General features: G+C 38.6%; 2 protein-coding genes across 5 annotated transcripts; one reads left to right on the forward strand and one right to left on the reverse strand.

Annotated features, from left to right (window-relative positions):
• Positions 1-960: 960 nt before the first annotated feature.
• On the reverse strand, positions 961-12856 carry gopc (golgi associated PDZ and coiled-coil motif containing). Of its 4 annotated transcripts, none has more exons than XM_023347891.1 (10): positions 12815-12833; positions 12356-12685; positions 11101-11265; positions 10356-10379; positions 7350-7525; positions 4456-4621; positions 4272-4367; positions 3594-3758; positions 3284-3452; positions 961-2186 (listed from the first exon to the last, which is right to left on the reverse strand). In XM_023347891.1, exons 2-10 carry the CDS (start codon positions 12614-12616, stop codon positions 2071-2073), a joined length of 1338 nt encoding a protein of 445 aa, XP_023203659.1. In that variant the 5' UTR covers positions 12617-12685; positions 12815-12833; the 3' UTR covers positions 961-2070. The 4 variants fall into 4 exon arrangements, with proteins under 4 accessions (XP_023203659.1, XP_023203658.1, XP_005806083.1 ...); XM_023347890.1 differs by having other exon boundaries at positions 12783-12831; XM_005806026.3 differs by having other exon boundaries at positions 12356-12856.
• A 3274-nt stretch (positions 12857-16130) lies between these two features.
• Positions 16131-22144, forward strand: gja1 (gap junction protein alpha 1). Its single transcript, XM_005806028.2, has 2 exons — positions 16131-16236; positions 18764-22144. Exon 2 carries the CDS (start codon positions 18780-18782, stop codon positions 19941-19943), a length of 1164 nt encoding a protein of 387 aa, XP_005806085.1. The 5' UTR covers positions 16131-16236; positions 18764-18779; the 3' UTR covers positions 19944-22144.
• Positions 22145-27365: the final 5221 nt, after the last annotated feature.

Genomic DNA, 27365 nt, shown 5'->3' on the forward strand with positions numbered 1-27365 from the left:
GTTAAAGGCAACCACAAATAAATGAGTTTAAAGAAACTTGGTGTTTCAGCTATTTTGTCTTCTGGACATTTGTTCTAGATTAGAGGAGAGTAAACACTGAATGCTCCATGTCTGGTTTTGGTTCTGGGGATGCAGAGAAGAATTGAATCAGAACACCTGAGAGGTCTGGAAGGTTGATGAAGCAGATCTTAATTATGTTTTGGTGTCAAGCTAAAACTAACTAAAGTATCTTAACATTATTCTGTGAGCTACAGGGAGCCGGTCTGAGGCCTTTTAGAACTGGGTGATGAGCTTCATTTTCCTGGATTTAGTGAAAACATGAGCCACCCAAAACATGATATTGTAAAGTTCATCATGATCAACAGACAGCTGGTAAACCTTGTGCAGCTTTAGACAGCTGTGCAGCAGTTTGGTTCATTTAATAACTCAGTTTTGCCTGTCAGAGGTTTAAAAGCCCCACAGAGGAGAGTCTGACAATATTCAGAGAATAAATTAAATTGAAATACTGAAAGACGTTCATGTTGTTTTCCAAAAACACACGCAGTATTTATCACAATGCTCTGCACCATTTTACACCAACATTAAATCCTTCGAATTTTCAAATTCGACAAATGCAATTAGATTTTTTTTTAATGATTCAGTTGAACTGCAGTTCAAAAGTATGGTCCAGTAGTCATCGGTTAAATTTAAGTGCATTTCTATTTATTAGTTTTGTCAGTTTCATGTCATTTCAGTGACCACTGTGATCTTTCTGAACATAAATAGGAAGTAAGCAACTTTTTTTTGTGTGTAGTACTTTAATATTTATTAAATACCATTGAATAACTTGAATACTTAAATTATTAAAGATCATTTGTTCATTTAAATATTCCTTAAATGATTAAAGAGCATCTTGAAGAATTTATAAACAAAGCCCAAAAAACTTAAACTGACAAAAACATAATGAGGTTCAGGAAAGAGTTATGACAAATAAATGGTTTATTCAAGTTCAAAAACAAGCAGGTGGATAATAAACGATTCAGCTGAATACATGGATTGCAGAAGTGGAAGCCTGGAAAAACTGGTGCAGTCAAACCTTCTCCACAGTTATACTGGGAGGCGTTCCACAACGGTTTTAAAAAGAACGAGGAAATGCAGCAGCTTTAAAGAGCACACATACCAAATATCAGAAAATAAACAGGATTGTCTATTCATAACAGAGATGGGTACAGTAGTCTCCTCTAAACATATTTAGGACATGTGATACTGTTGCCGATGACAACACTGACCTACACCTGTTCAACTATCAACTAAATATGTCAGGACAAGGATTCATTCATTTTTATGGACTTTCAGGGACAGTAGTGATTAAAAAAATGTATCATGCTATTTTTGAAATTATTTGGTTAAAAAAAACCTCAAGAAAAGCCAAGAGGTTTACAAAAACCAAAAAAACGAAGAAAAAATCAAAAGTAACATCAGCAACCTAAAAAGGGTCAGTTGTTAGCCTAAGAGCTACGGAAGGACAAGGTGGGTCACCAAACACCACATCTGATTACACAAATAGGAGTTTACACATTAAAACATATCTATAGTCACTGTTAAAAAAAAAACCAGACCCTGTCTAAAATATTTGATGCCTAAATGAGTTCATTGTGAAAGTTGTCCTACGTTTCTAACAAACTTATTTTTCTTTCAGAATCTTTTTCTGAAAAGGCTTCCTTATTTAAAACCAGATAATGAACCAACACACACCGTCTCCCCAGACAGAAGCTCTGAAGCATTTTATCAATAAAGAGATGAAATTATTCCACTTCCATGTCAGCGTGCATATTTCTCTCCTATAAGGTATTCCTGTCAGCTCCCATTGCTAAAAACATTCTCAAATTTTCCCAGTCCCATTAACATGGCATCAAACTTTCACATAAAAATAACTGCGATCAAGTGCCACAAGCCACAAACTGCACTTCATCTAGACTAAAAGAGAAAGATGGGAAAATGGACAGTAAAAGTCGGTTTCCCCAAGTTTCTCAGATTGTCACTGAATTGTTTCAGTTCTTGTCCAAAAATCCCAGAGGTCAGTTTGGCATTTTATGAGGAGTAGTCCGTGTCTGGTGGCTTTGACGGAGTTTCCTGTGGATTTTTCTGAGAGGGGATCCCAGGGTTTCCGTTCTCCGGTCCATTGTTCAGTGTCATCTTCTCCAGAGCTGCAGAATGGAGAGAAAAGATTAATAAAAAACAAAACGTTCTTAATCTGACTGAATTAAAAATGATTCCTCCTCAGAATTCAAAAATAATTCAATACTTTAGGACAAACATGCTGCTGTTAATCCTTCAGACGGCCTCTCTTCACAGAAAACCTCAAGACATGTTAAGGAACTGGCAGCTAAAGCTATATAATGTTGCTCAACATGTGAATGAAACCAGCTTTACAGAAGGAAACACTGAGCTGAAATTTCAGGAAAAGGAATCTGAGCCTGGATCAGCTCTGACCCAGAGATATCTTTGTCTTGTGAAAGACGTGGAAGCAGCTGGTGAGAGAGATCACACCTGGTTCAACAAGAAACGTCTCCTCTTTGCAAATTAGAGGTAGAATGACTGATGTTGTATGACTGAAGATTAATGTTCATTTCTTATTTTTTGTTAGACATATCAACTTGAATACTGGTTCATATAATCTGTTGACCTCGTGCTGCTTTTCTTCCTTAAAGGAACCAAGGTTTCATGTAATGCACTTTGTTAATTCAGCTGGTTGAAATAATTGTGTTCCTCAATTTTTTATCTAACGGATCAGTTATGATGGAGAGCATGTATTCTGTTAAAAGTTTCTATTTTACATTCATATACGGATGAATAAAGTATCCATGGACCGTTTTTGACTTTCTGCACATCTGCTTTCAAAAGTAAAGACATTTTTACACCAAATTGGTGCAAAAATTAATAGTACACTTAAGGAAATGAAAGTTTCATTAACTATTTAAATTTGAATACTTTAACAGCTATTTGAATGTCTTAGCTCCATTTTCACAATCAGTCATATTGGACATTAGCATTCGATTGATTTATTCTCACATCTAGCAGGAAAACATTGAAAACTAGGCAGGACTAGTCACTGCTCCATGAATGGATTTGCAGGTTTCATATGTGATTTACTTGTGTGAATTCTACAATATCTCAGGAGCTTTTTGATGTTTCACTTTCACACACAAATCAGACTTGGGGAGACTCTTGTTCTAATTTGACCAAACACTGTCCTGAACTCACGTTTCCTTTACAGTCTATTTGAAAAAGAGATTTCCTTCACCCTGAAGTGATGCTGAGCTGTTGCCTGGTGGCGCTGTTGTGCTGCTGTCCTCCAGTTCATCCAAGTAGAGTCGGTACCGGTGGCCGCTGTCATCTTCATACTCCACATTCTCATCATCACTGTCCACTTCTGGGGCCACGTACACCACCTCGAACTCAATTTGTCCTCGCTGCCACAAACACCCACAGTGAGCATATTAAGACAAATAAGCTGTTCATAAAGAAGTAACTCTTTAAGCCTTTGTGCCTTCTGGTCTTCTTTAAAGCAGCAGCAATACAGTTAGAGAAATCCAGTCTAACAGAGGTGCTACCTGCTGAGACAGAATGGTGACGGCTTCCTTGTGTTTTGCGTCTCGCAGGTTGATGCTGTTGACAGCAAGGATGGCGTCTCCAACATGCAGACCTCCACATCTGTCTGCAGGCTGGTTAGGATGGATCTCTGAAATCAGAATGGGAACGCCATGCTCCTTCCCACCCTGAAGAACAGACACATGACATCAGGTCCTCACCAAACAATAAGGTATTTATTTTGGCATAAATTGAATCTCTTCAGATTCCTGTTTACAAGCAACTTTATCCAGACACGTCTCTTGTTCCAAACAGTTAGTATAATGGTTTTTTTTTTTTTTCAGTTTTGTACTTATTGTCATGCTGACTTTTTTCTGAGGGCTGTCAGAGGAGACTGAGGTTAAAGTATCCCTTTGTCTTAAGTCAGGTTAATTTGTTTATGCATGTTTGTATGTGTATAGTATCATAAATAAAGTTTTTTTTTTTTTTAAACTAGTCACAGTAATTGGTTGGAATCCGGGCCTGGTGGAAACCAGCTCCTTGTTCTACAGAGGGACCTTCAGACGTTGAGAAATGATTGCTTGCTGGAGGCGTGCAGCAAGCTGTGTTGAAGTTTTTTATTTTACCCAAAGTAATAAAGTTTGTAAAATTGCGCAAAATTGGAGTTTGTTCCTCCTTAAGGAAGAAAAAGTTCTATTTACTGTGATGGAGATTCCTAGGCCTTCGTGATCCTCCTTCAGGAGCACCACCTTTCTGATGGGACCCACTCCCTGGGTTTTCTTCAGCGTGTCAGGGTCCTATCATACAAAAAAATATTAACATTCACATTTTTTTTTAGAAAGAACAAGTGCAAGCATTTCAACCTCTGTGTGAGTTTAAACATACATGTCCCACAGGAGAGGGAAGAGACTTCTTTGGGTCGCTGCGGCCTCGACACGCACGGATGACTGTTTTATGGCGGTGGAGGTGAATCTCTGCCTCCAGCTGGTTCCACAGCTTGTCATGGGCCGGTCCTTTCATGTCACGACCAAGTAACTGGATCTGCTGCACCCTGAAAGAGTGATCACATCATCATCTACTGTCATCTGTTAGGATATGCTTCTCAGCTGTAATTTTTAACTGGGGCGAGTTCAGATTAACTTGGTTTTTCTATGAACAGAGACGCATCAAATCTCAGTCATCGTACAAATTTCAGTTTGCACAACGTTGCAAGCGGACTGCTTGGATGTAACATTTAATAGGCCTGAACAAAGTTGCAGTCTGTGTTACAGTACATCTGAAGAAGCCTCTGACTGAAGATGCTGTTTTCCCAAGACAGTCTCAAGAAGAGGATGGTCTGGTTGGACAAAATTATGCTGTTTTTATGAAGAATCCTTTGGTACATCATCATGTCTAGAGGTTCCACAGCTGCTCCTGGAACAGAACTAGAGCAGAACCAGAACAGAACCAGAGCCTTTTTAGGTTCTGGGCTCTGATGCTTTTATTGTCTTTTCTTTTGTGAAAGTCAATGAAAGTATCCAGCAGATTCACTGGAACCATACAAAATGTTACCAGACCAAAAGCTGTAAGAACCAATCGGGAAAAACACAAGTCAGAGTTTTTACTAAAGAAGAATAAAACCCAGGATGAATGAAATCAATGAAATGTATTATTATACTGTGTGGTCAGTGAAAAGGCATAGTAAGATTAATTAAACTCTTGTGTAAAAAGTCAAGTTTTAAAATAAAATCCAACTAAAACTAAACAATTTGTGTTTGATGAATATAACATAAAAGAGAAAGAAAATCATTTTATACAACACTGTTACAAACAGGGACCCCCACCACTAACTGGGTAAATCTGACTCTCACTCTTTGAAATCCACCTGAAGATTATCCTGATGGGCAGATCTCAGGTACAGTAACATTACAACAAAAAAGAATTTGTCGTTGTGTTATACGATCAATATGCAGGCCGAAATTGTATTGTGAAGAATTATTGACTGTAGCAAAAAAACTGCAGCGCTCAAAAAATGTGAGCCAGAAATGTTAAGACATCTGATGTGTCTCTTTTGGCTGAGATTACTGTAGAGACTCGCTTTAAAACATCTACAGCAGGATTACGCAAACGATTTCTGCTGGGCCCTCAAACACATAACAACATGCTCCAACCCCTCCAGATCTGTGGTGTAGGATGAACAGAGTGCTCCATCTCTGGCATTCCTCCTCTGCCTCATCCTCGCTCTGACTCCCAGTCCCACTCTCGTTGAGAATTTTATAGTGTGGAAATCAGAGATTGCACTCGACTTTTTGTGTCTTCTGCCATTTTGACTCATGCAGTCAAAGTAATCCCGTCAATCTATTTTTACTGGTCAATTTTTTAAATGATAATGACATATTTAAAGAATTTAAGGAAGAGGGAGGACACCAGCTCACCACTCAAACACACATCTTGTTTAGTTTGACGATGTTTCTGCCCAGTGTGACACTGGTTCTGCAATAAAACAAAATAACATTAAATTAAACAAACAGGTTGATTTTGGTTTTGCTCTTCCCATGACATTCCAGACTCTGGTCCTCTGGCTTCTTTCTGCTCTTTGCAAATGACTGAATTTTTCCTCAGGACAAATTCAGATAAAATGAGTTTTGTACAGGAGCTCATGTACAAGGCCTGCACATGCCTCATCAGCATCATCCTCATTCCAGGTGGGTGGAGGTTGCTGCTGCCGTTGCTGCTGCCAGCAACATGATCCACTTAAAACACATGAAACAGACACGCTCACATTTCTGAGAATGGAAAAAAAACTTGTCAGCTGCTTTTCTGAGGCCTACCCAAAAAACAAACAATTACCTGTCTATTTGTATTTTCTTTATTCCATGCTCACATACAGTATTATGATGACTGATTCTCAACCTGCAAATATGGCCTGCTGTTTCTGACTCTCCTTTGTGTGGTACATCTGATTATTTATTGGCTTTTTTTATGTATCATCAAACTTTTTATTTTTTGTGTGTTTAATGTAAACAGTGGTTTTGGTAATCAAAAGAAGGGAACGTAATGGAAAATCTTATAACGTGCTCCTCACCGCCCTTTGTTTCAGATCTGAATGGTCTGACCATAAGGCTGGTCAGCTGCTCTCAGACCTCTGCAGTCGTATAACAGCAGGAAGAGGTTCTTAATGCTGGAGGCCATCTAAAGCCTGAGCATTAAGGAGCTGCTCTTCAGTTAAGTTGAAATGTTTTTATTGCAGTCCAGTTTACGCGACACCAGTGACTGGAGTGTCTCACACTGGCGCTTTTTGAAATCAGAGTGGAACTGTAACGCCTCTCAGGATGTGTGAAGTATGCTGCAGGACAAAACAGCAGTCCATATAAACCAGAGGATGATTGTTGGTTTAAGTGGGATTAACCAGAGCCAAAACCAGATGTGTTCTGTGTAAGTAACCTCAACAGCCCTGATGACTGCAGCCTCATTATTTGGTACCGAGACTCCAAACTTTAAAAGACACTCCGACATATTTCCTGACCGTGTCGACATTAAAGTCAAAGGGCTTCAAAGACAACATGGAAGTCACATCTGCTTAAAATTGAACACCAATTCCAAATTCCAAGGACCCTTTTTGCTCTATTTACCTGCAAAACATTTATGAAAAAACTACCAGCCTGAACAGTTGTAAGAAATAAGAGCAGCAACAATAGATGTCCCGTTCTTCAGTCAGAAAACAATGTTGTCTGTCCAACAAACATCGTCTCTGGAAATATCCATTACCATCGGTCCTAATAGAATTCAATTCTTCTTACCTGCCAGCCAGTTCCTTGTCCAAGTATTTAGCTGCTAGTCTGGCTCCGTACACCTCAGCCTGCAGGACTGCAATGTGTCTACGAAGGGCCTCGTTTTCTTTCTTAAAAAGTCGGACTTCTGCTTCCAGTCTTGCCTCAGTTAATTTCTCCTTCTTGCTGGCATCAAGTTCCTGTTCCTAGAATAAACACAGACCATGTAAGTGGCATAAAGACTGATCTTCCTTTACCTTTATTTTGCTTTCCCATAATTTCACATCTTTGCTCTCCACCAGTTGCAGATCATAGACATTGGAAAATTCTGCTTTTTCCTCAGGATTTCAGTGGAACTATCTGGCTTGTGGTCATAACTAGAAATCCATTGTTTTATCTTTGTTGCACTGCAGTCTTGTCCCCTCTTCTAAAAAACGTTCTCCCATAGGAGAGAATAAATTATCTTAAGATGTAATTTGAGTGTAGCTCAATTATCTGACTTTCAAACCTGGTTCGACTACTAGGACAGAGTTGTATAATGGACAGTGTAAGGAAGGATACATCCACATGAGGGCTTTCCAGTAAAATATAAAATATCCTTATGTTCATTCACATCCCAGACTCTGTAGTCAAGCTCATTCGTCACCTCCTACAAAGCGTTAACTGATTCTGTGTGCCTGAATGCTATTCAAGAGTTGGATCACTTTTGGTTGTTGCTTGGAGTTTTGGGAGCCCTCAGATATCCCCGGGGCAGTTACTGGGCCTCAGCAGTGAAAGCTTAGCAAAGGTCTACTGTAATCAGAAGATTTCTTCTTTTTCTTATTATTCCACCGCTTGGCGTGGATTTTTGGAGACCTTAACATATTCAAACAAGCTTCACTCAAAATTGTTCCCTGTGTTAAATTTTCTGATTTCAATGGAATGAAAAGTGGGCGTGGCCAAAGCGCTAGAGAGCTCTAACCTGACTCTGCGGTAAAATACTGAGGAAATATAAAATTTACCACCTGCACAACACTTTGTACTATATTCTGGAATTTGTTGTCTGTGCTTTGATAAAAGGGGCTCTTGATGAAAGATGCAAACTGATGAAATGAGAGATTTCATCTCATATTTTTATTTAAGACATTTCTCTTTCTCTTACATGCTTGGACCACCAAGCATGTAAGACAAACTCTCCTTTTGTTTGGCTATGAAAAAAAGTTCTGCTGAGCAACATGGATGATATCTCTGCTGTCATGCACTGCCATGCTGAAACATGGGGCTCCAGACAGATCAGTCTACAGCTGGTCTCTAAAATCGTTTCCAATATCTTCATTGCTTAATCACACAACTGTAATCCCTTTAAGAACTGCATCCTTGTTGTCAAAGTCTCTGAACAATATTTCTGTTAAAGCCAAAATGAAATATTTTCGTATTATTTCTAAATTTTAGAAAAGCTTTTTTTGCGCACGTCAAAATCAGTGTTATTTTTGAAGTGCTGCGGTGGCGCAGGCCTCAGTCCTCCATACAGATGTCACAAGATCAAGACCCAATAAAACCTTAAAAAAAATCCAGGTCATTTTAAAAGATGCCTCTGTTCAGGTGGAGTTTAACAGTTTCACACTATTATTCTGTTGATAAAACTTTGCTGCTGCGTAGAGTTTCTCTTTCTGCGTTTCTTACCAGGTGAATAACTTTTTTTTTTTTTTTTTTAAAGGTTTTTATTGGCTCTAGTGGCCTCCATCCGACAGTCAACCGACAGGAAAGTGGGCAACGAGAGAAGGGGGAAGACATGCGGCAAAGGTCACCAGGCCGGGAATCGAACCCGCGACAGCCACGTCGAGGACCAAGGCCTCCCCACGTGGGCCGTGCCCAACCCCTGCGCCACCACAGCACAACCCAGGTGAATAACTTTTATTGAATTTTGGATGTGGAATTTTTAAAAGCGCTCCATGTTGCTTCTTTTGAAACGGGTTTGTTTGCATAAGTAAAGAGCTTGAACAAAGAACAAATAAGACTTTGGACTATGTCTCTTAAAACTTTCTGTGCTCATCTTGTAGACATTGAGCCTTTCTTTTTCTTTTTTGTTTTACTCAAAACACCTGTCATGTGCTTGTCACTAGATTGGTTATGTGATTTGAGTTGTAGGAATTTTCTTTCTGCCCACTGGCATAAAAATATATTTTTATATTTCTTTGAGGAAATTTGGCTGATAATCTCCTCCACATGAAAATAAAATCCCATAAAAACTGGACTTGTTAAGATTGAAGTTAGTACTTTTTCATTACTGTACACACACCAAAAACAAGGTAAGCAAAGTTAAAGATAAAAACTGAAATTGTGGAAAATAACATTGTGATGACAACTTTCATTACAATGAAAGTTGTCATATATACTATAAATTTATAGCTTCCACTATAAATTTGTCAACAAATTTTAGCTCACGGTGTTCAGGAATCCCCTTGTTTTGTCCAAAGATAGATTCTAACATTGTGTTTTCTGTTTGTTTTTTTTAAAGCATTAGGTGCTCATTTATATTTGAATAACTTATAGGCCAGAGTATCATCTGGAAAAAACAGCACCATTAATCTTCTTTTTCTCCATCTTTTTGCTTTAACAACAAATCATATGTGGCATGAAAATGAAGAATTCTCAAACTTCAATATGAAACACTACTTGTTTTATAGTAGTGTTTAAAAAGAAATCAATGAAGACGATGCACAAAAGATGCAAGAGACCTTCTAAAAGCAAGATAGACTTTCTGCTGTTTATGTCTAATTGTCAAATGATATCTGATAGCTTATTATAGGAGGAAGCATAATTTCCACCTCAGACCAGTTTACAATTTCTATAAAATGACTTTAAATACATTTACACAATATATTCCATACCTGATAGACCCAGATCCATTAACTAAGAAAACCAATACAACAAACATTCAGGCAGACCCATGTCAGGACGAAACGTTGTGAACAGCGATCAGTAGCTAGTCTAACAATCACTTCAAATATCTCAAAGATTTTACCTTTGCAAAAGCATGTGCCAAATAAAACTCACCATCTCTTCCAAGGATGTTGCAAGCTTTAGAGCAAAGTAAGAAGAAGAAAAGAAAGAAGGTGGAGGTTAGAGAATAGTTTGCAACATGAGAGGTAACACACAGAACTGTGTTAGCAACAGCAGTAAAGGTGGTGAAACAGCCACAGTTGCCAACTCAGCAACTCTGTTGCTATAAAGAGTTAGAGATATGAAATGACTTCAGAAAGTCCATTTGTAGTTCTAAACATATTTAGAGTGGTTTGGTACTTCTTGACATTCCTCTTTCCCACTGGAGTCTGGATCACATGAACAAATATGCAAATTAGGTGATGACATCATCTAGCGACTTTAAGGACAGCCAGTACTTTTCTTTCTCAGGAGTTGGCAACAGTAGAAAGAGCAGCGTAGATAGAAAAGGGGAGACACTGCACTGGCCGGGAAACTTTGGTTTCCAAAGAAAAGAAACACTGATGCTCACATGACCACTGAATTAAACCTGATTCCCAGTATGTTGTTGTTGCCGTCTCCCTGACAAACAAACCTCAGCTAATAGAAAGGTGTGACATGTGAGCTTACAGGACGGCCAGCAGTATGGAAGCTCTCTCTCTGCTGAACCACATTAGAATCAATACATATCAGGAATCCTTATTTTTTAATGAAAGCAACAGTCCTTTACCAATAACACATGATAATCAGTCTTTTCCTGACAGACGCCTCTTACATCCTTGCCAAACGTACCAGAGCTAGTCATTTTTGTCCTACATACCAGTCTGTCTTTGATGATGTCAGAGTCCTCCACTTGGCCCTGCTTGGCATTGAGCTGGAGCTGCAGAGAATGGAGCTGCAGCAGCAGATCGTGGACCTCCTTTTCCACGACTGTCCGCTCAGACTTAGCTTCAGTCAACTCAGAGCGCAGGTCAACCAGCTGGGCCTTTATCAGACAAAGTATGAATGAAGGAGTGGATACGTAGAGGAGAGGAAGAGTGGAGGAAAGGTACAAAATGAAGACATGTCAGATCAAAAACTGGATTAGCCCAAAAAATAAATACATAAATCAGAAAAAGATTTTGTTAAAGGCAATTTTTATATAAAAAACTTTATTTTGACATGCTCCTCTGCATCCTCCCTGTGTTCCTACAGCCATGTGCAGAAATATAACACTCCTGGTCAGAAACAATCAGAGCCAGCGCTGACAATCACTCTTATGCATACGCTGCTCACCTCGCTCTCTGCTATACTACACCTGTATAGTAGTTCCCCACATCGGAGCCTGTCAAGAATTTGTTGTTTCTCCACCATTAGCAGCACATTGAGGTAGATGCTGATAAATGTACAAATAAATTCCAGTCTGGTAAACTGTGTGATTTGGGGAAAAAAAAATTAAAATATGTTCCAATGTGTGTTTAAGAGTAGAAATGTCTAATCTGTCCATCTTTTTGCACTTCCAATTTAAAAATGAATGCTGGTTCAAATTCTAAAATGCAATCTATCAGCTAATGGACTAGCACTCAACAAAAGACATTAACAATTACTGAAGAACAACAGTGGTAGAACTTTACTCCTTTAACCTTAAACAAAGCAGAGAGGAAACAGCCACTATGATACGATTATCCAAGACCAGTTAGATGGAAAATTATTAGTTTATCTCAGTCTATTTTCTTAATATTCTCTTATACTTTCACAAAGTTGTTATATCAGTCCAAGTTTTAAACAGGGTTTAGATTAATTTGTTCCTGGCTCTCTGTTCTGTTGTCTGTGAAAGCAGCCTCCGGAAACACCATCTATCCTGATGACTCCGCCTCGGTTGGAGACATGAGTCCACTGAAGAGGCCTGGAGTCGGAAGCTTTAGGCTTGGAAAAGCTTTAGGCTCTTCGCTGTGCCAACCACCGACCATTAACTCCAACAAGTCAGGAACAGGAACAAGCCAGTCAGACGTGCTCTGTCTCCGGGAGAACTGCTCTCGCTGTAAACACAGTTTAATATTCACTGATTAAAAACATGCTAAGATCTGTCAACTAACCTCTAATTTGTGGTTGAGCTGGAAAACCGTCTGGGTTTTGTGGCAGAGCTGAGCAAAACAAGAGCTCAGACTCGTCATTTTCTGTCTTCCTTCGTATGTTATATCCACTTGATCGGGGTCTATTTCTCCGAGCAATAGATCTACGTCCACAAACGCCTTGTCAAATTCCTTCTCCAGCACCTCCAGCCATCGGAACATAGACATACTCGGGCCAAGGCCTGAGCTGTGGCCCGGCGGAGAGCTGCCAGTTGAGGCGGACATGGTCAGTCTGTCGGACAAGTTAGCTCAGCAGCTAACTTTGATCAGCAGTCTCAGGAAACCCTGATGGAGCTGAAGATAAAAAAAAAGTTGATTAAAAATCCTTCAAACGTCTGGAGAACACCTCGTACTACTATATATTTAGAAGAAACCGGATTGAGAAATATACCGCGTAACCAGGAAGTCACACATTAAACTGACATAATAAATCGACTACTTCTTCTTCTTCTTCTTCTTCTTCTTTAGATTTTGACGGCAGCTTGCATCCATTATTGTTGCACTACTGCCATCTATTGAATCCTAATATCCACACCTCAAATTCTCATAATGATCCCAGTATTTTTTTAAAAAAACGAAAAATCTTCATTTTCCCCTCAATACTATTTAACTGATGAACCACCTTCTCAAATTTCAATTCCCTATTAAAACCTAATTCCGTTTTTAATAATCTTCTTTGATTTACATATTTTCTACAACTAATAAAAACATGTTCCATCGTTTCTACAGCATCACACCAACTACAAAAACCAGTAAGATGTTTTCCCATCTTAAAAAGAGTTGCATTTAAAAAACTGTGACCGGTTCTTATTCTATTTATAATTATCTCCTCTCTCTTGTTTATTCCTCTAATTTTTACTACATCAACTGTATTTTGTATCATAAATAAATGCCTTCCATTTATTTCATTATCCCACCTAATTTTCCATAACTTCTTACTTTCTCTCCAAACTATGCTTTTGCCTTCAGATTTAGATAACTTTATTGGCATATCAATATCTTATTTTTTAATAGCCTCCTTAGCCAACCTATCTGTTCTTTCATTACCCAAAATGCCCACATGAGCAGGAGTCCAAAATAATATTACATTTTTATTTTGTTCACAAATTCTATGATGAACAGCCATAATCTCATATGATATATTTTGATGATTATTTGTACTTCCTTTTCCAATACTCAGCAATGCAGACAATGACTCACTACAAACTATTATTTTATTTATATTACTATTCTCCACCCATTCTAAAGCTAATAATATAGCACATAATTCTACTGCATATATACTGAGATAATTAGATGTTCTGCTTGAAATATTAATCTTTAATTCAGGAATCACTGCTGCTATACCAGTCGCTTCATTTTTGGGGGGTTTTGAACCATCAGTATAAATTTGCAAATAATCATTATATTTATTCTGTATTTGATTATAAAATTCTTGGCAGATATCAGTTATTTTTGCAGTTAGTTTGGCGGTATTACTCTTAGTTTTACTGTTTATTGAAAAATAATTGCATTGTTTTCTGCCTATGCAGCAGCTTGATAGGTATTTATGCCGTCTAAGTTTACGCTAAATGTTAGTTGACATATAATAAGGACACGCCAATATCCATTGGTCCGTCCTTATTAATTTAACTGTGAATGTACAAGGGGAACCATATGGTGTCTGTGTTTGTTCTCAAATCTATAACAGTACATTACTTAATATTTCAATGTGTTTCAAAACTTTTCAAATGTCTTTTATCGCTTTTCTAATCTGCCCAAATCAGCGCCTTGCTGACTCTTACTTTTGTGTTCTTCAGCTGCTGCTGTGCAGTTTGACCCAAAGATGACCAACAAGCACTGCAGCAAAACTGTCAAGAAGTGGCTTTCGTTAAGTACCAGATCAAGAGGAAGGTATCGAGGAACCAAAGTGATGCCAACTAGAATCAAACTTGGGTTACCCCAACTCATGCTGTTTTCCTGTTCATACAGTATGAGGCTGTTTTTCCGTGGACAATAGACTGTTACAAAGGAGTCAAATATGTTTACAGATCTATGCCTGTTTCCCTAAATAAAATGTAATATAATATAATGCCATGATGTCATTTTTAAGTTTTTGTGCACACATTTTTGGAAATATGGCAATGTAAGATAATTTTTAAAGACTTAATGCCCATCATCTGCCAACAGAATCGTGTGCTTAACACCAGTGAAGAAACTTTTAATGGTATGTTATGATGTAGACCTGCTATCAGCAGAAGCTCATTGGTGAAAAACTAAGCTCTCATAAAAGTCATAGAACACAGTCAACAACTGAAACATAATATTTTGTCAAGTGCCATCATTGCACATCAAAATGCTGATTAACGTTTCATTGATTATGTTTCAAAAGCAACTCTGGGTTTTTAATCTAGATGAAGGTTTGTTCCAGATTTGTGGTGCATAGAGAAGTTACCTATTGAAACAAAGAAATCCCTGTTCTTTTTGTAAGATTGAACCAGTTGAGTTCTGAACCAGAGAATCTTACCAGCTCGCCAGTCGTTTCAGTAACATGTCATGGTCAACAGTGTGAAAAGCTGCACTGAGGTCCAACAGAACCAGCACTGTGGTTCTCCCACAGCTTGTATTTATGTGGATCTCACTGAACACTTTGACCAGGCCAGTCTCTGTTCTGTGGTGAACACAAAAATCAACCTGAAAGACGTTAAAACGGTTGGTTATAGTTAGAAAGCTACAGTACTTAACTGTTTAAACAGACTTTTTAATAACTTTACTGATGAATGGGAGGTTGGCGGTTGGCCTATAATTCTGCAGTAGTGATTTGTCCAGATTGTTCTTCTTTATCAGTGGTTTGATTACTGCTGTTTTTAAAGCCTGGAAGAAAACACCTGATGAGAGCGATCACTTTATCACTGGAACCACATCAGATGCAATGACAGGCAGGACTTTCTTCAGACAAGGTGTGGCTACGACATCAAGACAAAGTGAAGGAATCAATGTTTATTCCCTCTTGTATAGAGTCTCAATATCAGACTTGAGGCCAAGGAAATATCAACAAAAAGTAATTTATGATTCTTAAGAGGCTGTGAAATTTTCCACTTTTTTAAAAAACTTTTTTTTATAAGTATTAAAGAAGTATTTTTGAATTGAATTTTATCTACAAAAGATGGCAATACATCTTTTGTATTTTTGTCAATACAAAAGCCTGTTAACAAGTAGGCCTATGTCTAAAAGAAAAACCTGCTCAAAAAACACCGTTTAATGCGATTTCCATATTGAAGGACCATCACAAGGTGGCGCTATGCACTACTAAAGTGCACAGTTTAGTTTGGAGTTGTACTTTTTCAAAAGATGTTTGAGCAAAACTGTTCTACGAATAAGGCTCATAACTTTAGTGAACTCTAAACTGTGCAACTCTGAGAAAAAGGCAGAAATGTTTTCAAGTTGCAGAGACAGATTCTCACTCATTTCGTTACTGTCCACATTTATTCTTTATTGCTCAAATGTTTTATACTCTGATAAAATGTCATTTTAAGAAAGACAGAATTGTTCTTACAGCATGCGGCTTATTTGAGACGCAGCAAATTAAACGGGGCTTTGGAAGGGATGTTGGTGCGGTGGGATCCGTGAAGACAGGGAGGAGCTGCCCTGAAATTTTTGGGGGGCGTTTTGGCCCCTCCACTTCCAGCTTCCAGGGGCTTCGTGTTTTGACGTAGAGATCAGGTGACTAGAACTTTTCTGACTGTCTCTTATAAGGGAAGTTTGAGGAGTTCGGCTCACTTTTTACTCCGGATTCCGATCGTGAAAAGGAAGTTTTTTCCATAGGCGAAGAAAGTCCCGCTGGGCCTCCTTCTGTAACCCTGCAGGTAAGCTCAAGTGGAACCAAAGCCGTTGGTTTGGAAAAACAAACAGAAAACTATGAGAGCAGGATTTAGAAATAGACGGGCGATTTTTCCAGGCTCCTGTTAAAATTTTTCAACTTTAACAAAATCGTTTTATAGAAAGGCTTGTTTTTCTTTAGTATTTATGTTTAACCCTATTAGAGGTCTTGAAATAGAACTGAACCCCCACGTAAAGAAGTTTCTCTTGGACATTTAAAAGGGCTCTCTCCTCCTTTATTAAAGAGGGTTTTCAGTTACCAAAGGAGATGGAGAGCTTTGCCCAGGACTTGACCATTTGGGACTCCGGCCGCAGTAGACAGGCTGCAGAGGAGCAGCAGAGAGGTTCAGTTTTTCCAGTACAGTTCTGTGGACTGCAGCCTATTGTTCTGCTTGCTTATTTCTGCATGACAGACTCAGCCATGTAGAAAGTGGCGGGATAATAATCACACAGACGTTATTGTCCTCAGCTCCTCATTACTTTTTGACTTGTTTGAAGCTGAAATGCCAGATTTTAGAGCACTGGCGAAAACTTCCCGTGGCTTAATGTGCAATAAGTGAGAGCACATGCATTTCATTTTGCTTCATGAGGATTAGACTACAGGTCATTTTCTAATTAAGGAATTTACTCCAGGCTGTGGAGTGGACAAACATGGTTTCAGTTGGTAAAAGTGTAATGGAAAAACCTGTAATAAACTGTGACATTTATCACATAGTTATTTTTTAAACAGGATTTTCTTTTAGGTTATTGCAGGGTAGATAGATTTTCTCTTTCAAGGGCTTAGGGATATATATATATATATATATATATATATATATATATATATATGTGTGTGTGTGTGTGTAATTTTTCTTAAAGTCAAACAGATGTGAAACCTGCTTTTAAAGATCTTTTCAGGACTTCTTAGTGAGAATCTCACTTAGGATTAAAGTCATGTGTGTAAGACTTTCCCATTTAATACACACAATAATTAGTTTCAAATGGCTTTTTTTATTTTAGGGAGATGAAAGCATAATTATAGAATAAAGTCTGGTATTTTTTCCAAAGGAAAAACAGATATGCGAAAGTTCTATGTAAGTAGGAAGTTGATTTATTGCTTTCACACTGTGAGCAATTTAACTGCCCTGCCCTGCCTGCTTCGGGCACACATCACCATTTCTTTTTTTAGACTTAATCTTCCGGTAGAACTTGTCAAATAAAACGCTATATATAAGCTTTTCTTTTGCTCTTTGATGTTATATATTTGTGTTCCCAGCTTTGTCATTTTTGTCCATTTAACCTCCCTTCCCATAAGGAAAAACTGTTGAACCTTAATGGCTCTTGGGTTTGCCGAGTTTTTGCTTTGGCATCTGAAGTGGGTGACCTTCTTGCCCAATGCATCTCAGGACAGGGAGTTAAACTTTGGCACACATACTAAAGCAAGTCTAAACCGCTCACATGACGGGTTTGAAAAGCATGGGGGGGGGGGAATCCCTATAGTAAGTTTATGTTTTTCAAATCTCAGGAATGTTATTTAGCGTAGTATTCTGTCTGAGAAGATTCTTACTAATACTGCAAACATTAAAATTTTTGGGGTTTAGAAAAATGCTAAAGATTTAAGGAGTTTAGAGTTTTCAGGGATTTTAGGAGCCTGCCTGATGTACATGTGTAGTGTTGCAGAGAAGGACAGACGTGCTTCTTGCTCCTTCTCTAAGCAATTGAATTATTTTGTGCATTGCATCAAACATTTATGTTTTGCTCCACCAAAAAGAAGAAAAACATAAAATACAAATTAGGTAAAAAATAAACTAGGTATAAGGTTTCCCCCGTAAGCTGTCAAAATTGATTAACCACAGAATTGTCTTGCATCGTACTGTTCATGTACCATTAGGGCTGCAGCTAACGATTCTTTTAGTAATCAAGTGTTCAGTTAAAATAATAATTAAAAAAACAAGATTAAGCTTATTTTACAAAATATTAAAAACACATGAGTTGCTGCAGTGCCGCGTGACCTACAGAGGAAGGCCTCAGTCCTTAACGTGGCCGTCACAAAGTCCTGTTGATCTTTGCTGCATGTCCCCCCCCCCCGCTCTCATAGCCCACTTTCCTGTATGACCACTGTCAAATAAAAAAGCTACTAGCCAAAAAACTAAAATAAACATTTTGCTGCCTAAAATGCAGTAACCTAGCATTCCTTTAGTGTGTGTTTGATTGTGTGTAACAAAGGATGCAGTATTTCTCATGTCAAAATGTGAAACTCTGAGCCCTTTCTGCTTGACTTAACATCAATACAGTGTAGGGCTGATGTATTGACTATTTTTTAATTGACCGGTTACAAATTTGATTGCAAAAGGTGCTTAATAAAAAATTTTTTAACAGGTAATATTAAAACTGACATTTGAAGAATTCTGGATAGAGTTCATGGTGAATCACGATCGGATCAATCATGATTCAGCATGATTAATCCAATCATTTGTTGCAGACACATATATTACTATCTTCACAGTAACACATTCGCAACTGCTTTTGTTCCAGCTCACTCTCCCGAAGAATGGGTGATTGGAGTGCATTGGGTCGTCTTCTGGACAAGGTTCAGGCCTACTCCACCGCTGGAGGAAAGGTCTGGCTGTCGGTTCTCTTCATCTTCAGGATCCTGGTGCTGGGTACTGCGGTGGAATCAGCCTGGGGAGATGAACAGTCTGCTTTCAAATGTAACACCCAGCAACCTGGTTGTGAAAATGTCTGCTACGACAAATCTTTCCCCATCTCCCATGTTCGTTTCTGGGTCCTTCAGATCATCTTTGTGTCAACACCGACGCTCCTGTATCTGGCTCATGTTTTCTATCTGCACAGGAAAGAGCAGAAACTCAACAGAAAGGAAGAAGAACTTAAAGCCGTACAAAATGATGGAGGTGATGTTGACTTACCGCTGAAGAAAATTGAGATGAAAAAAATGAAGTATGGGATTGAAGAGCATGGCAAAGTGAAGATGAAGGGTGCCCTACTTAGAACCTACATAGTCAGCATTTTTTTTAAATCTCTGTTTGAGGTGGGCTTCTTGGTGATCCAGTGGTATATGTATGGCTTCACGTTGTCTGCGGTCTACACGTGTGAGCGGTCTCCATGCCCACACAGGGTGGACTGTTTTCTGTCCCGTCCAACAGAGAAGACCGTTTTCATCATCTTCATGCTGGTCGTCTCTCTAGTTTCTCTGTTGCTTAATATCATCGAGCTTTTCTATGTTTTTTTTAAGAGAATTAAAGATCGTGTAAAGGGGAAACAACAGCCAGCACTCTATGCCAGTGGAGGCACTTTGAGTCCCACCCCTAAAGAACTGTCCACAACAAAGTATGCTTACTATAATGGCTGTTCCTCCCCAACTGCTCCCCTATCACCTCTGTCCCCCCCAGGCTACAAGCTGGCCACTGGGGAGCGGGGAACCAGTTCATGCAGAAATTATAACAAACAGGCCAATGAGCAGAACTGGGCAAATTACTCTACAGAGCAGAACCGGCTTGGCCAAAATGGTGCGGGAAGTACTATTTCAAACTCCCATGTGCAAGCCTTTGACTTTCCTGACGATACACACGAGCAAAAGAAACTTCCTTCATCAGTAGGACATGATCTCCAACCTTTGGCTTTAATTGATGCCAGGCCTTGTAGCCGTGCCAGCAGCAGGATGAGCAGAGCAAGGCCAGATGACCTGGACGTGTAAAGCAAGGTTTTGCCTACTTCCATGTCTGTCCAGCTGACAAGATTATTCTCTGCAGGCAGAAGATCAGGCAACGATTGAGTGCATATTCATTTCATAGCTGGGACTAACAGTCACAGTGCTTAGTATAGACACTCCTTCAGAGAAATAGCAAATCTAATTGAAATTTAAATATTTTGCAAGACCTTTTAAAGGTTCAAGTTTCATCTATTTTATCTCGGAGTATTTCTGTAACTTTTCATGATATGAAACAGCCATAGGAAGTTTTAGAAGTCTAAACCTCGCTCACATTAAACACATCAAAGTCTAATTTTAAAGTCCCAAGCAAATTTTAAACACTACTGACAAAAGCCACAGAGTGGGGGCAAAAATGGTTTGTCACCAATAGCAATGTGAGATTATTTCATGCTTGTGCTTTATTAGACTCACTGACAGGTCCCAGGCACTAGCCAAATACCTAGTGTGTCAGATAATTCTAAGTAGTTAATGAAGAAGGAGCATGTAGGGAGATGTCACCAAGCCGCTATGGCCTGTGAGGGAAAATGGCTGCAACAATCACATGAGAAGAAAAGGAAAAAAATGCAGCGACAACAAACACGGGGAATAGAAGCAATGTGCTTGGAGGCAGGAATAGTGACAGTACTTCTTGGATGTTTTCACATAGCACAGCATTGTTAAAACACTGTACCTTTAACACATTGAATATAGGATGTGCACTAAAAGGTCAGGTAGTGTACACAAGGGAACAATCGGATGACTCGTAGCATAGTATTGTGCAGTTTTTGTTTTTTTCTTTTAAACTGTCACTGATTAGTTTGAAAACAAAGAAGCGGACAGGTGACACTGGTTTTGTGGATTTGTTTGGTCATTGCTGTTCAGTTTCAGGTAAGAACACTCCTATACTTTGATGCATTACATTTGCATGCCATCAAGTGACTGGAACATGATAATAAATGAACTGGTAGGATGGCGGTTTGGAATGCTGGTAGAAAAATGGGGTTTTTATCTACCAATGCAGATTTGTTCTTATACTTTGCCTTTTACCAAGATCATTCAATATAATTAATGCTTAGCCTGTATTGCCAAACTGATTTTGTCCATATTCAGGGCTGAACATTTGTTCCAGTCTTTGTCTCCTTCTCACAAGGAAAACTGCAGTTGGATGGTTTTATGACTATGCTGTGTCAGTAGACATGCTGCGGTGTTAATGAGGAAAGGGGAACCTGGAAAGGAAAGCACCTTTCAACACGCTACTGCTGTGTATCATCTCAAAACAATATTCCATCAACTAAAAATAGGCAGATTTATTAAGAGTAAAAACAATTCTTTCTTTCTTCTTTTTGTTTTTGTTAAATTCCAACATTCTCAATCAACAGAAGTGGTAACTCCTGATAAACTTTGAATATTTTTGGTGTTATATGTGTCATTTTGTAGTCTCTTCTTTTTGAGGTACACATGAAAGTGGCAGGAATTGCAAACAGACATATCACTGCTTGTTTGTGGGTTCCTTAAAGAAAAACTTTATTAGATTTTATTAACATCATTTATTTAATGACCAGCATTCTTATTCTTTTTTTTCATTTCTTTGTCAGTAGTATTTAAAAATGTGTATTAGATACTTGAGTGAATGTTTTTTTTTTTTCCTTGTTTAACTCATTGCTGCTTGAGAAATAGATATTTAGTACTGTATATCAAGCTAACTGTGTCACAATAAAAATGTGAAGTGTTTGGAAGACTGGTCATGGATCTGGACTAATATTTAGTCTTCTCTTACCTTAAATCCAAATCATTTTAGTTCCACAACTGTCAAAAACTAGATGAAACTTTATTTGGGGAGCTTTTTGCAACTTTATGTCAATAATTTTGTCGGTACTGACAAGGATCTTTTCATTTACAAAAGCATTTGCACTGAGATCTTGCTGTTAAAAGATGTAACTTGATGCAAATTGTATGTGAAGAGTTTTCTGATAGATATGTTACTAATTTATTTTACAACACAAAGCTCAATTCTATTCAATATAACAGACAACTGACCATTTTTAGTTAATTGATTTGCGTGTCTTCCACTCTGAGCAGAAGCAAGCATTAGACATGTTTACCCGGGGGATCTGCTATTGTACAAGTAAAACTGGTAGTAAAAATTCAACTTATTAACTGCACCTGTGAAATGCTATCTTAACCAATAAATGTTCTCAGTCCTCATCTTTGATTGAACTGATTTTTTTTATGAGATACTAATTAGGGTTGAAATAACTGTAATCATTTTTCCCAATTGTTTGTGTCATTGTTTGGATTTTGTGGCCATTAGTCATCAAAGGTTTTTTGTCACCGAAAGAGTTTGAAGTTTCCATCAGAAATGCTTGTTTGTCCCACTATAATATGCATTTGATTATAATAAAATCATTTTTTTATTTCAATAATTTTAGTTAATTTCTCTTTGGGTCATGAATGAAAGAACGAGGTCACAGATACAAGCTGCCAAAATGAGTTTTGTCTGTAGGGTGTCTGGGCTCTCCCTCAGAGATTGGGTGAGAAGCTCAGTCATCTGGGAGGGACTCAGAGTAGAGCCACTGCTCCTTCATGTCGAAAGGAGCCAGTTGAGGCTCGGGCTTCTGGTCAGGATGCCTCCTGGACGCCTCCCTGGTGAGGTGTTCCGGGCATGTCCCACCGGGAGGAGGCCCCGGGGAAGACCCAGGACACTCTGGAGGGATGATGTTTCCCTGGAAACACCCTGGGATCCTCTTGGAGGATCTGGCCCAAGTGGCTGAGAGGGAAGTCTAGGCCTCCCTACTTAAGCTTCTACTCCCATGACCCGACTCCGGCTAAGCAGAGGAAGATGGATGGATGGATGGATGGATGGATGGATGGATGGATGGATGGATGAGTTCTATTCTGTCCCTTTTTCAGAGCATGCTTACCTTTTAGTTTAGTGATTTTACTTATTCACAACAAATGTAATTTGATTAGTGTCATTTCAAGTTGTGTCTTTGATAGAAATATTAAGAATACCTGAGAAGTGTGTATTTGTCTAGTTTCTACGGTAACATCTACAATGTGGACAGCTTTTATTAGCACTCACTTTTAATGTAGTACTTGCAATTCCATATGTGATAACAATTAACAACCTTTTGAGATTGTCTTACATTTGCCTGTGCCTTGTCAGCAGAGTTCGAAAAAATGATCTAACACATGAGAACAAAGTAAAAAGGGAATTATTTTACTTTAATACTTGGGTGGGATGCATTATAGAAGCTTTGCTACACAGAAAGTATGTTCCAGGTATGTGGCATTTCCCTGGCATTGCCACAGAGAACATTCACACTGTCCAAAATAACTGCACACTAGTCAATCTAAATTGACTGCAGGTATAACTAAGAGTGCAGTGTAAGATAGTAAGATAAGATAATACTTTGTCAGTCCCACGAGTAGGAAATTGAAACTGTCATGACAAAACAAGAGTACAGAAATGAAAAAAAACAAAACAATAAAAATACAGTACGTTGTAGAAAAAAATACCATAAAACACAAATATAAAAATATCCATATATACAAAATACACATATACATAATCTTACAGTCATAATTTTAGACAATGGGAGGAAGCCGAAGCACTCAAAAAAAACCCACACATGAACAGGGAGAACATGCAAACTCCATGCAGAAAGACTCCAGGCTGGGAATTGAACCAGGACCTTCTTGCAACAGTGCTACCAACTGCGCCACTGTGCAGTCTGCTCATGTAATCAATGTAAATATATAGTTAGCTTACTAAATGGCTATGGTTAAAAAAAAGGCAAATTTTACCTTAAAAAATCCTATTGGACAGTCTGCTGAGCTCAACTATTTCCATACTTGTTTGACGTCTCCACTGGCCACAACTTTCAGCCAACATTCCACACATGCCAGCTGCCACTTGCCATTACGGATTTCTGTGGGTCAAAAAATGCCTTAACCCATAACAAGGCCATTTTGGTTCCTGGCTGGTTATTTGAATAATTAACTTTTATAAAATAAGAAACAAGTCTGAAGTGTCCAGAAAAAGCGCATATGCTGCTTTACTTTGTCCTTGTAGTGAATTGTAAGGAGATTATACCTACATCAAGATATTATTTACTTTACACGCACTTTCTGATATGATTATATGAGCATTTAAGTTTGAGTGCATTATCATATACCATACAGTTCTGTCCAACAAGTATATGTGCAAAATGTTTTCATGACCTACTCAGTGAATAAGATAAACTATTCCTATATGACTGCTTTCAATTAATTGAGTTAGCTCCAGAATATGTGCACACAGACATTCTCAAACAGCACAGACAACTTCTATGCAAAATGGAAAAATTGGATTTTTTTACAGGAATTTTTCTGTAAATGTGTCCAACTATGATCTAAACCCGCTTATTCTTGCAAGGTTACAGGGCAACTAGTGCTCCAGCATTCATTGGGCAAGAGGAAGGATAGACCCTGGACAGGTCGTCAGTCCATCAACGCAGAAGTTGACATTCCTTTTCTCACTGTTTAGAAGTAAATCAGACTAAACATCTTGTTTTAAATGGTAAACGGCCAGAACAAGTATAGCTCCCAAAGCACTTCATAATACATGAAGCCAATCACACACAAACACATTCACACATTGATGGTGGCAAGCTACTGCATAGCACAAGTGCATACTGTCAGAGGCAAGGCTGTCACACACCACGGCCCTCTTCCCACCGCCAGCAGGCAATGTAGATGAAGTGCCTTGCCCAAGGATACAACAGCAAAGGCAGATGGAGCAGGAAAAAAAAACTGTGGTTGTATTTATGTTATCTCTTATGGTTTAATACAAAAACTTCAAACCCATAAAACTAAAAATTGTAGTTACATTTATACACGATGTCAAACTCCAGTTCGGTACATGATTCTAAAGTCTGTGTTCCTGTTGCATCACGCTGTTTCTCAGTGATTATAGATGAAGTATTAGCAAATATTGCAGCCCGGAGAATGAATGGGGGACTCTTTATCTCACTGTTAAGTTAACCTCCTTTCACATTCACCTGCTAAGTATTGCATTTCTGCATGCCTGACAAACACAGGAAAGCAGAAGTCACTCGATGTGCTTTTTATGAAAAAATATTAATCAGGCTTTATTTGGAGAACACCTTTCAGCATAACACAAAGCATTTTTTTTTTTCTCCGAAGACTTTTTGCGGCGCTAGTGGCTTGTATTTTTTTGTACAGTAGGCAGACAGGAAGGAGAGGGGGAAGACATGCGGCAAAGGTCGTCGGGACCGGGAATCGACCAGAAAGTTGTTTGCTCCAATTATTCCAATGCCATTCTCATGTGGGAGTGGGAGCGCTTGATTAAAATAAACAAAACACCCGCACCATCAAACATGTTACAGGTGATAGTTGTTTTTATGTCAGACTGACGTGAATGATGTCATAATTTCTTGTTATTGGGCCAATAGCAACAAATTATTAGTCTAATAATAATTATTGGGCTGATAATTATTGTGCACCTGTAGAAAGAAGCCTAATGTGTGAGCTAGAGAAGCCAGGATGAGTATCAATGGTGCATCTACATGTGAGACTTTATGGAAGGACATATCAGTGTTTCAGAAGTTCTTTTATTTTACATAATTAACAAGGCAGCTTCATTAGTGTGACCATAATGGGCAATCAGGCAACAGGACGAGAACATCATGGATCTTACATGCCTGAAGTAGACAAATATTTAGAAAAGACCAAAAGAACTAACCAACCCCTTTTATAAAAAGAGGAAAATATCTGCAACATGAGTTGGGGAATTAACAAGACATAACAAGCATGATATATTATTTAGAACATTAATGCGATGTCAATGTTCTCACTTTATTCTTACTGCTTGAAGTTAAAACTGATAACACTAAGGAATAAGATTATATCCATGTTATCTAAATTCATAAAGGTCAGTTCTCAAAAACAAGTTCCCAACTTGTTCTCAATCTAGTCCTGTATCACACATTTGACACATTGTACTAAAGGATGAATCTTTAAACATCCTAGAAATATTTCCAATTCTGGCAAAGAATTTTTTAGTTCTTCTGCTGCTGCACTGTTCCATTTTTCTTTCACCACTATAGAAAGAACTACTGGCAAATGTAATAGTGGAGTGAAAAATGTTGTTGTGAACTAAAGATATGTGGTGCAATGATTCTGATAAAACTGTATAAAAGAAAATGTGTCTACTTTGAAATGACTAAGAAATTTCCAAAGAGAATGTTTTTGTAATAATCATGTTGTTAGATCTTAAAGATGTTCTGAAATTCTTTCGAGTTTCCAGGCAGTGCTGTCAGCATGAAGCAGAAACAAAGAAATTACCCCCAATTATAGCTAAGTGTTTTTGGCTGCAGATTGTGTCTTTTGCCACAGAGCGTGCACACAATCACACATTTCCCTGCACATGAGCACACACTTTGTTTACTTTATTTTAGATTACAGGAGATAGAAAGCGTTATATTTGAAGATGCTAACAAAAAATGCATTACATTTGTCTTATCTAAATGCAAGAATAAAAAGCATTCATGTATCCATAGGCAGTCTAAGGAATACAAGACATCAAATCGTGGAGATGCTGTGGTGGTGCAGGGGTAAAGCCTTAGTCCTCAATGTGGCTGTCACGGGTTCGATTCCCAGACTGATGACCTTTGCCGCATGTCTTCCTCCTCTCTCATTACCCACTTTCCTGTCTAACCACTCTCAAATAAAGGCCTCTAGAGCCAATAAAACCTTAAAAGAAAGAAGATCTCCAATCCATGCTTTCTGCTAATGCATGTAGGGCTCACTGGGAAAGTCAAACTGTATTTTAACACCAGAACCAGAACTCAGCATTAGCAGCAACGTAAACAGTCACCATGATAACATGGAAATATTCACAGGGCAAGTAAAGCCTTTCAACGTCCGGGAAACAGATTCGTGATATGATGCTTGACCATGATATGAGCACGATTGCACCACCGATTGTTTTCAGTAGAACGATAAGCCTCCCTCCTTCCCACTGAACACTCTTGGTTAAGTCCTTGTCGGCCCAAACAGTCTGGTAGCCCTTGATGGAGACATTGGCATCAGGAATGTCCCAGTCCAGTTATGTCTCCGTAAAACACATTAAGCTACATTCCTGGTACTCCCTCTGGCTCCTGGCCAGCGCTGTTAATTCCTTCATCTTGTTAGCCAGCAATCTTACGTTGCCCATAGAAACGGAGGGGAGAAATGGCTTATATCTCCTCTTCTCCATAAGCCTGTTTTTTCCTTATTTCTCTCCTCAGCTGTTTGTTTCCTCCTCTGCAGCCCCTTTGTGTCCTTCTCCAGGTCTCTTAAGGAATTTCTGTGGGTCTGGACACCATGCAGGTCGGCTTCAGCGTTGTGCCTGGCAAAGTAAATTTCTTGCAGAGTAAAAAGTCA

Source organism: Xiphophorus maculatus, chromosome 15 (assembly GCF_002775205.1).
Source record: "Xiphophorus maculatus strain JP 163 A chromosome 15, X_maculatus-5.0-male, whole genome shotgun sequence".
NCBI classification, from domain to species: domain Eukaryota; kingdom Metazoa; phylum Chordata; class Actinopteri; order Cyprinodontiformes; family Poeciliidae; genus Xiphophorus; species Xiphophorus maculatus.

Bases quoted from the DNA above. Each gene is read 5' to 3' on its own strand.
- gja1 (XM_005806028.2), top strand. From the start codon at position 18,780: ATGGGTGATTGGAGTGCATTGGGTCGTCTTCTGGACAAGGTTCAGGCC.
- gopc (XM_005806026.3), bottom strand. From the start codon at position 12,616: ATGTCCGCCTCAACTGGCAGCTCTCCGCCGGGCCACAGCTCAGGCCTT. The intron at 10,380-11,100 runs GTATGTAGGACA...TTTGCTCTAAAG, and splicing joins ACATCATCAAAGACAGACTG to CTTGCAACATCCTTGGAAGA. The intron at 4,622-7,349 runs GTAAGAAGAATT...TCACTCTTTCAG, and splicing joins GACAAGGAACTGGCTGGCAG to GGTGCAGCAGATCCAGTTAC.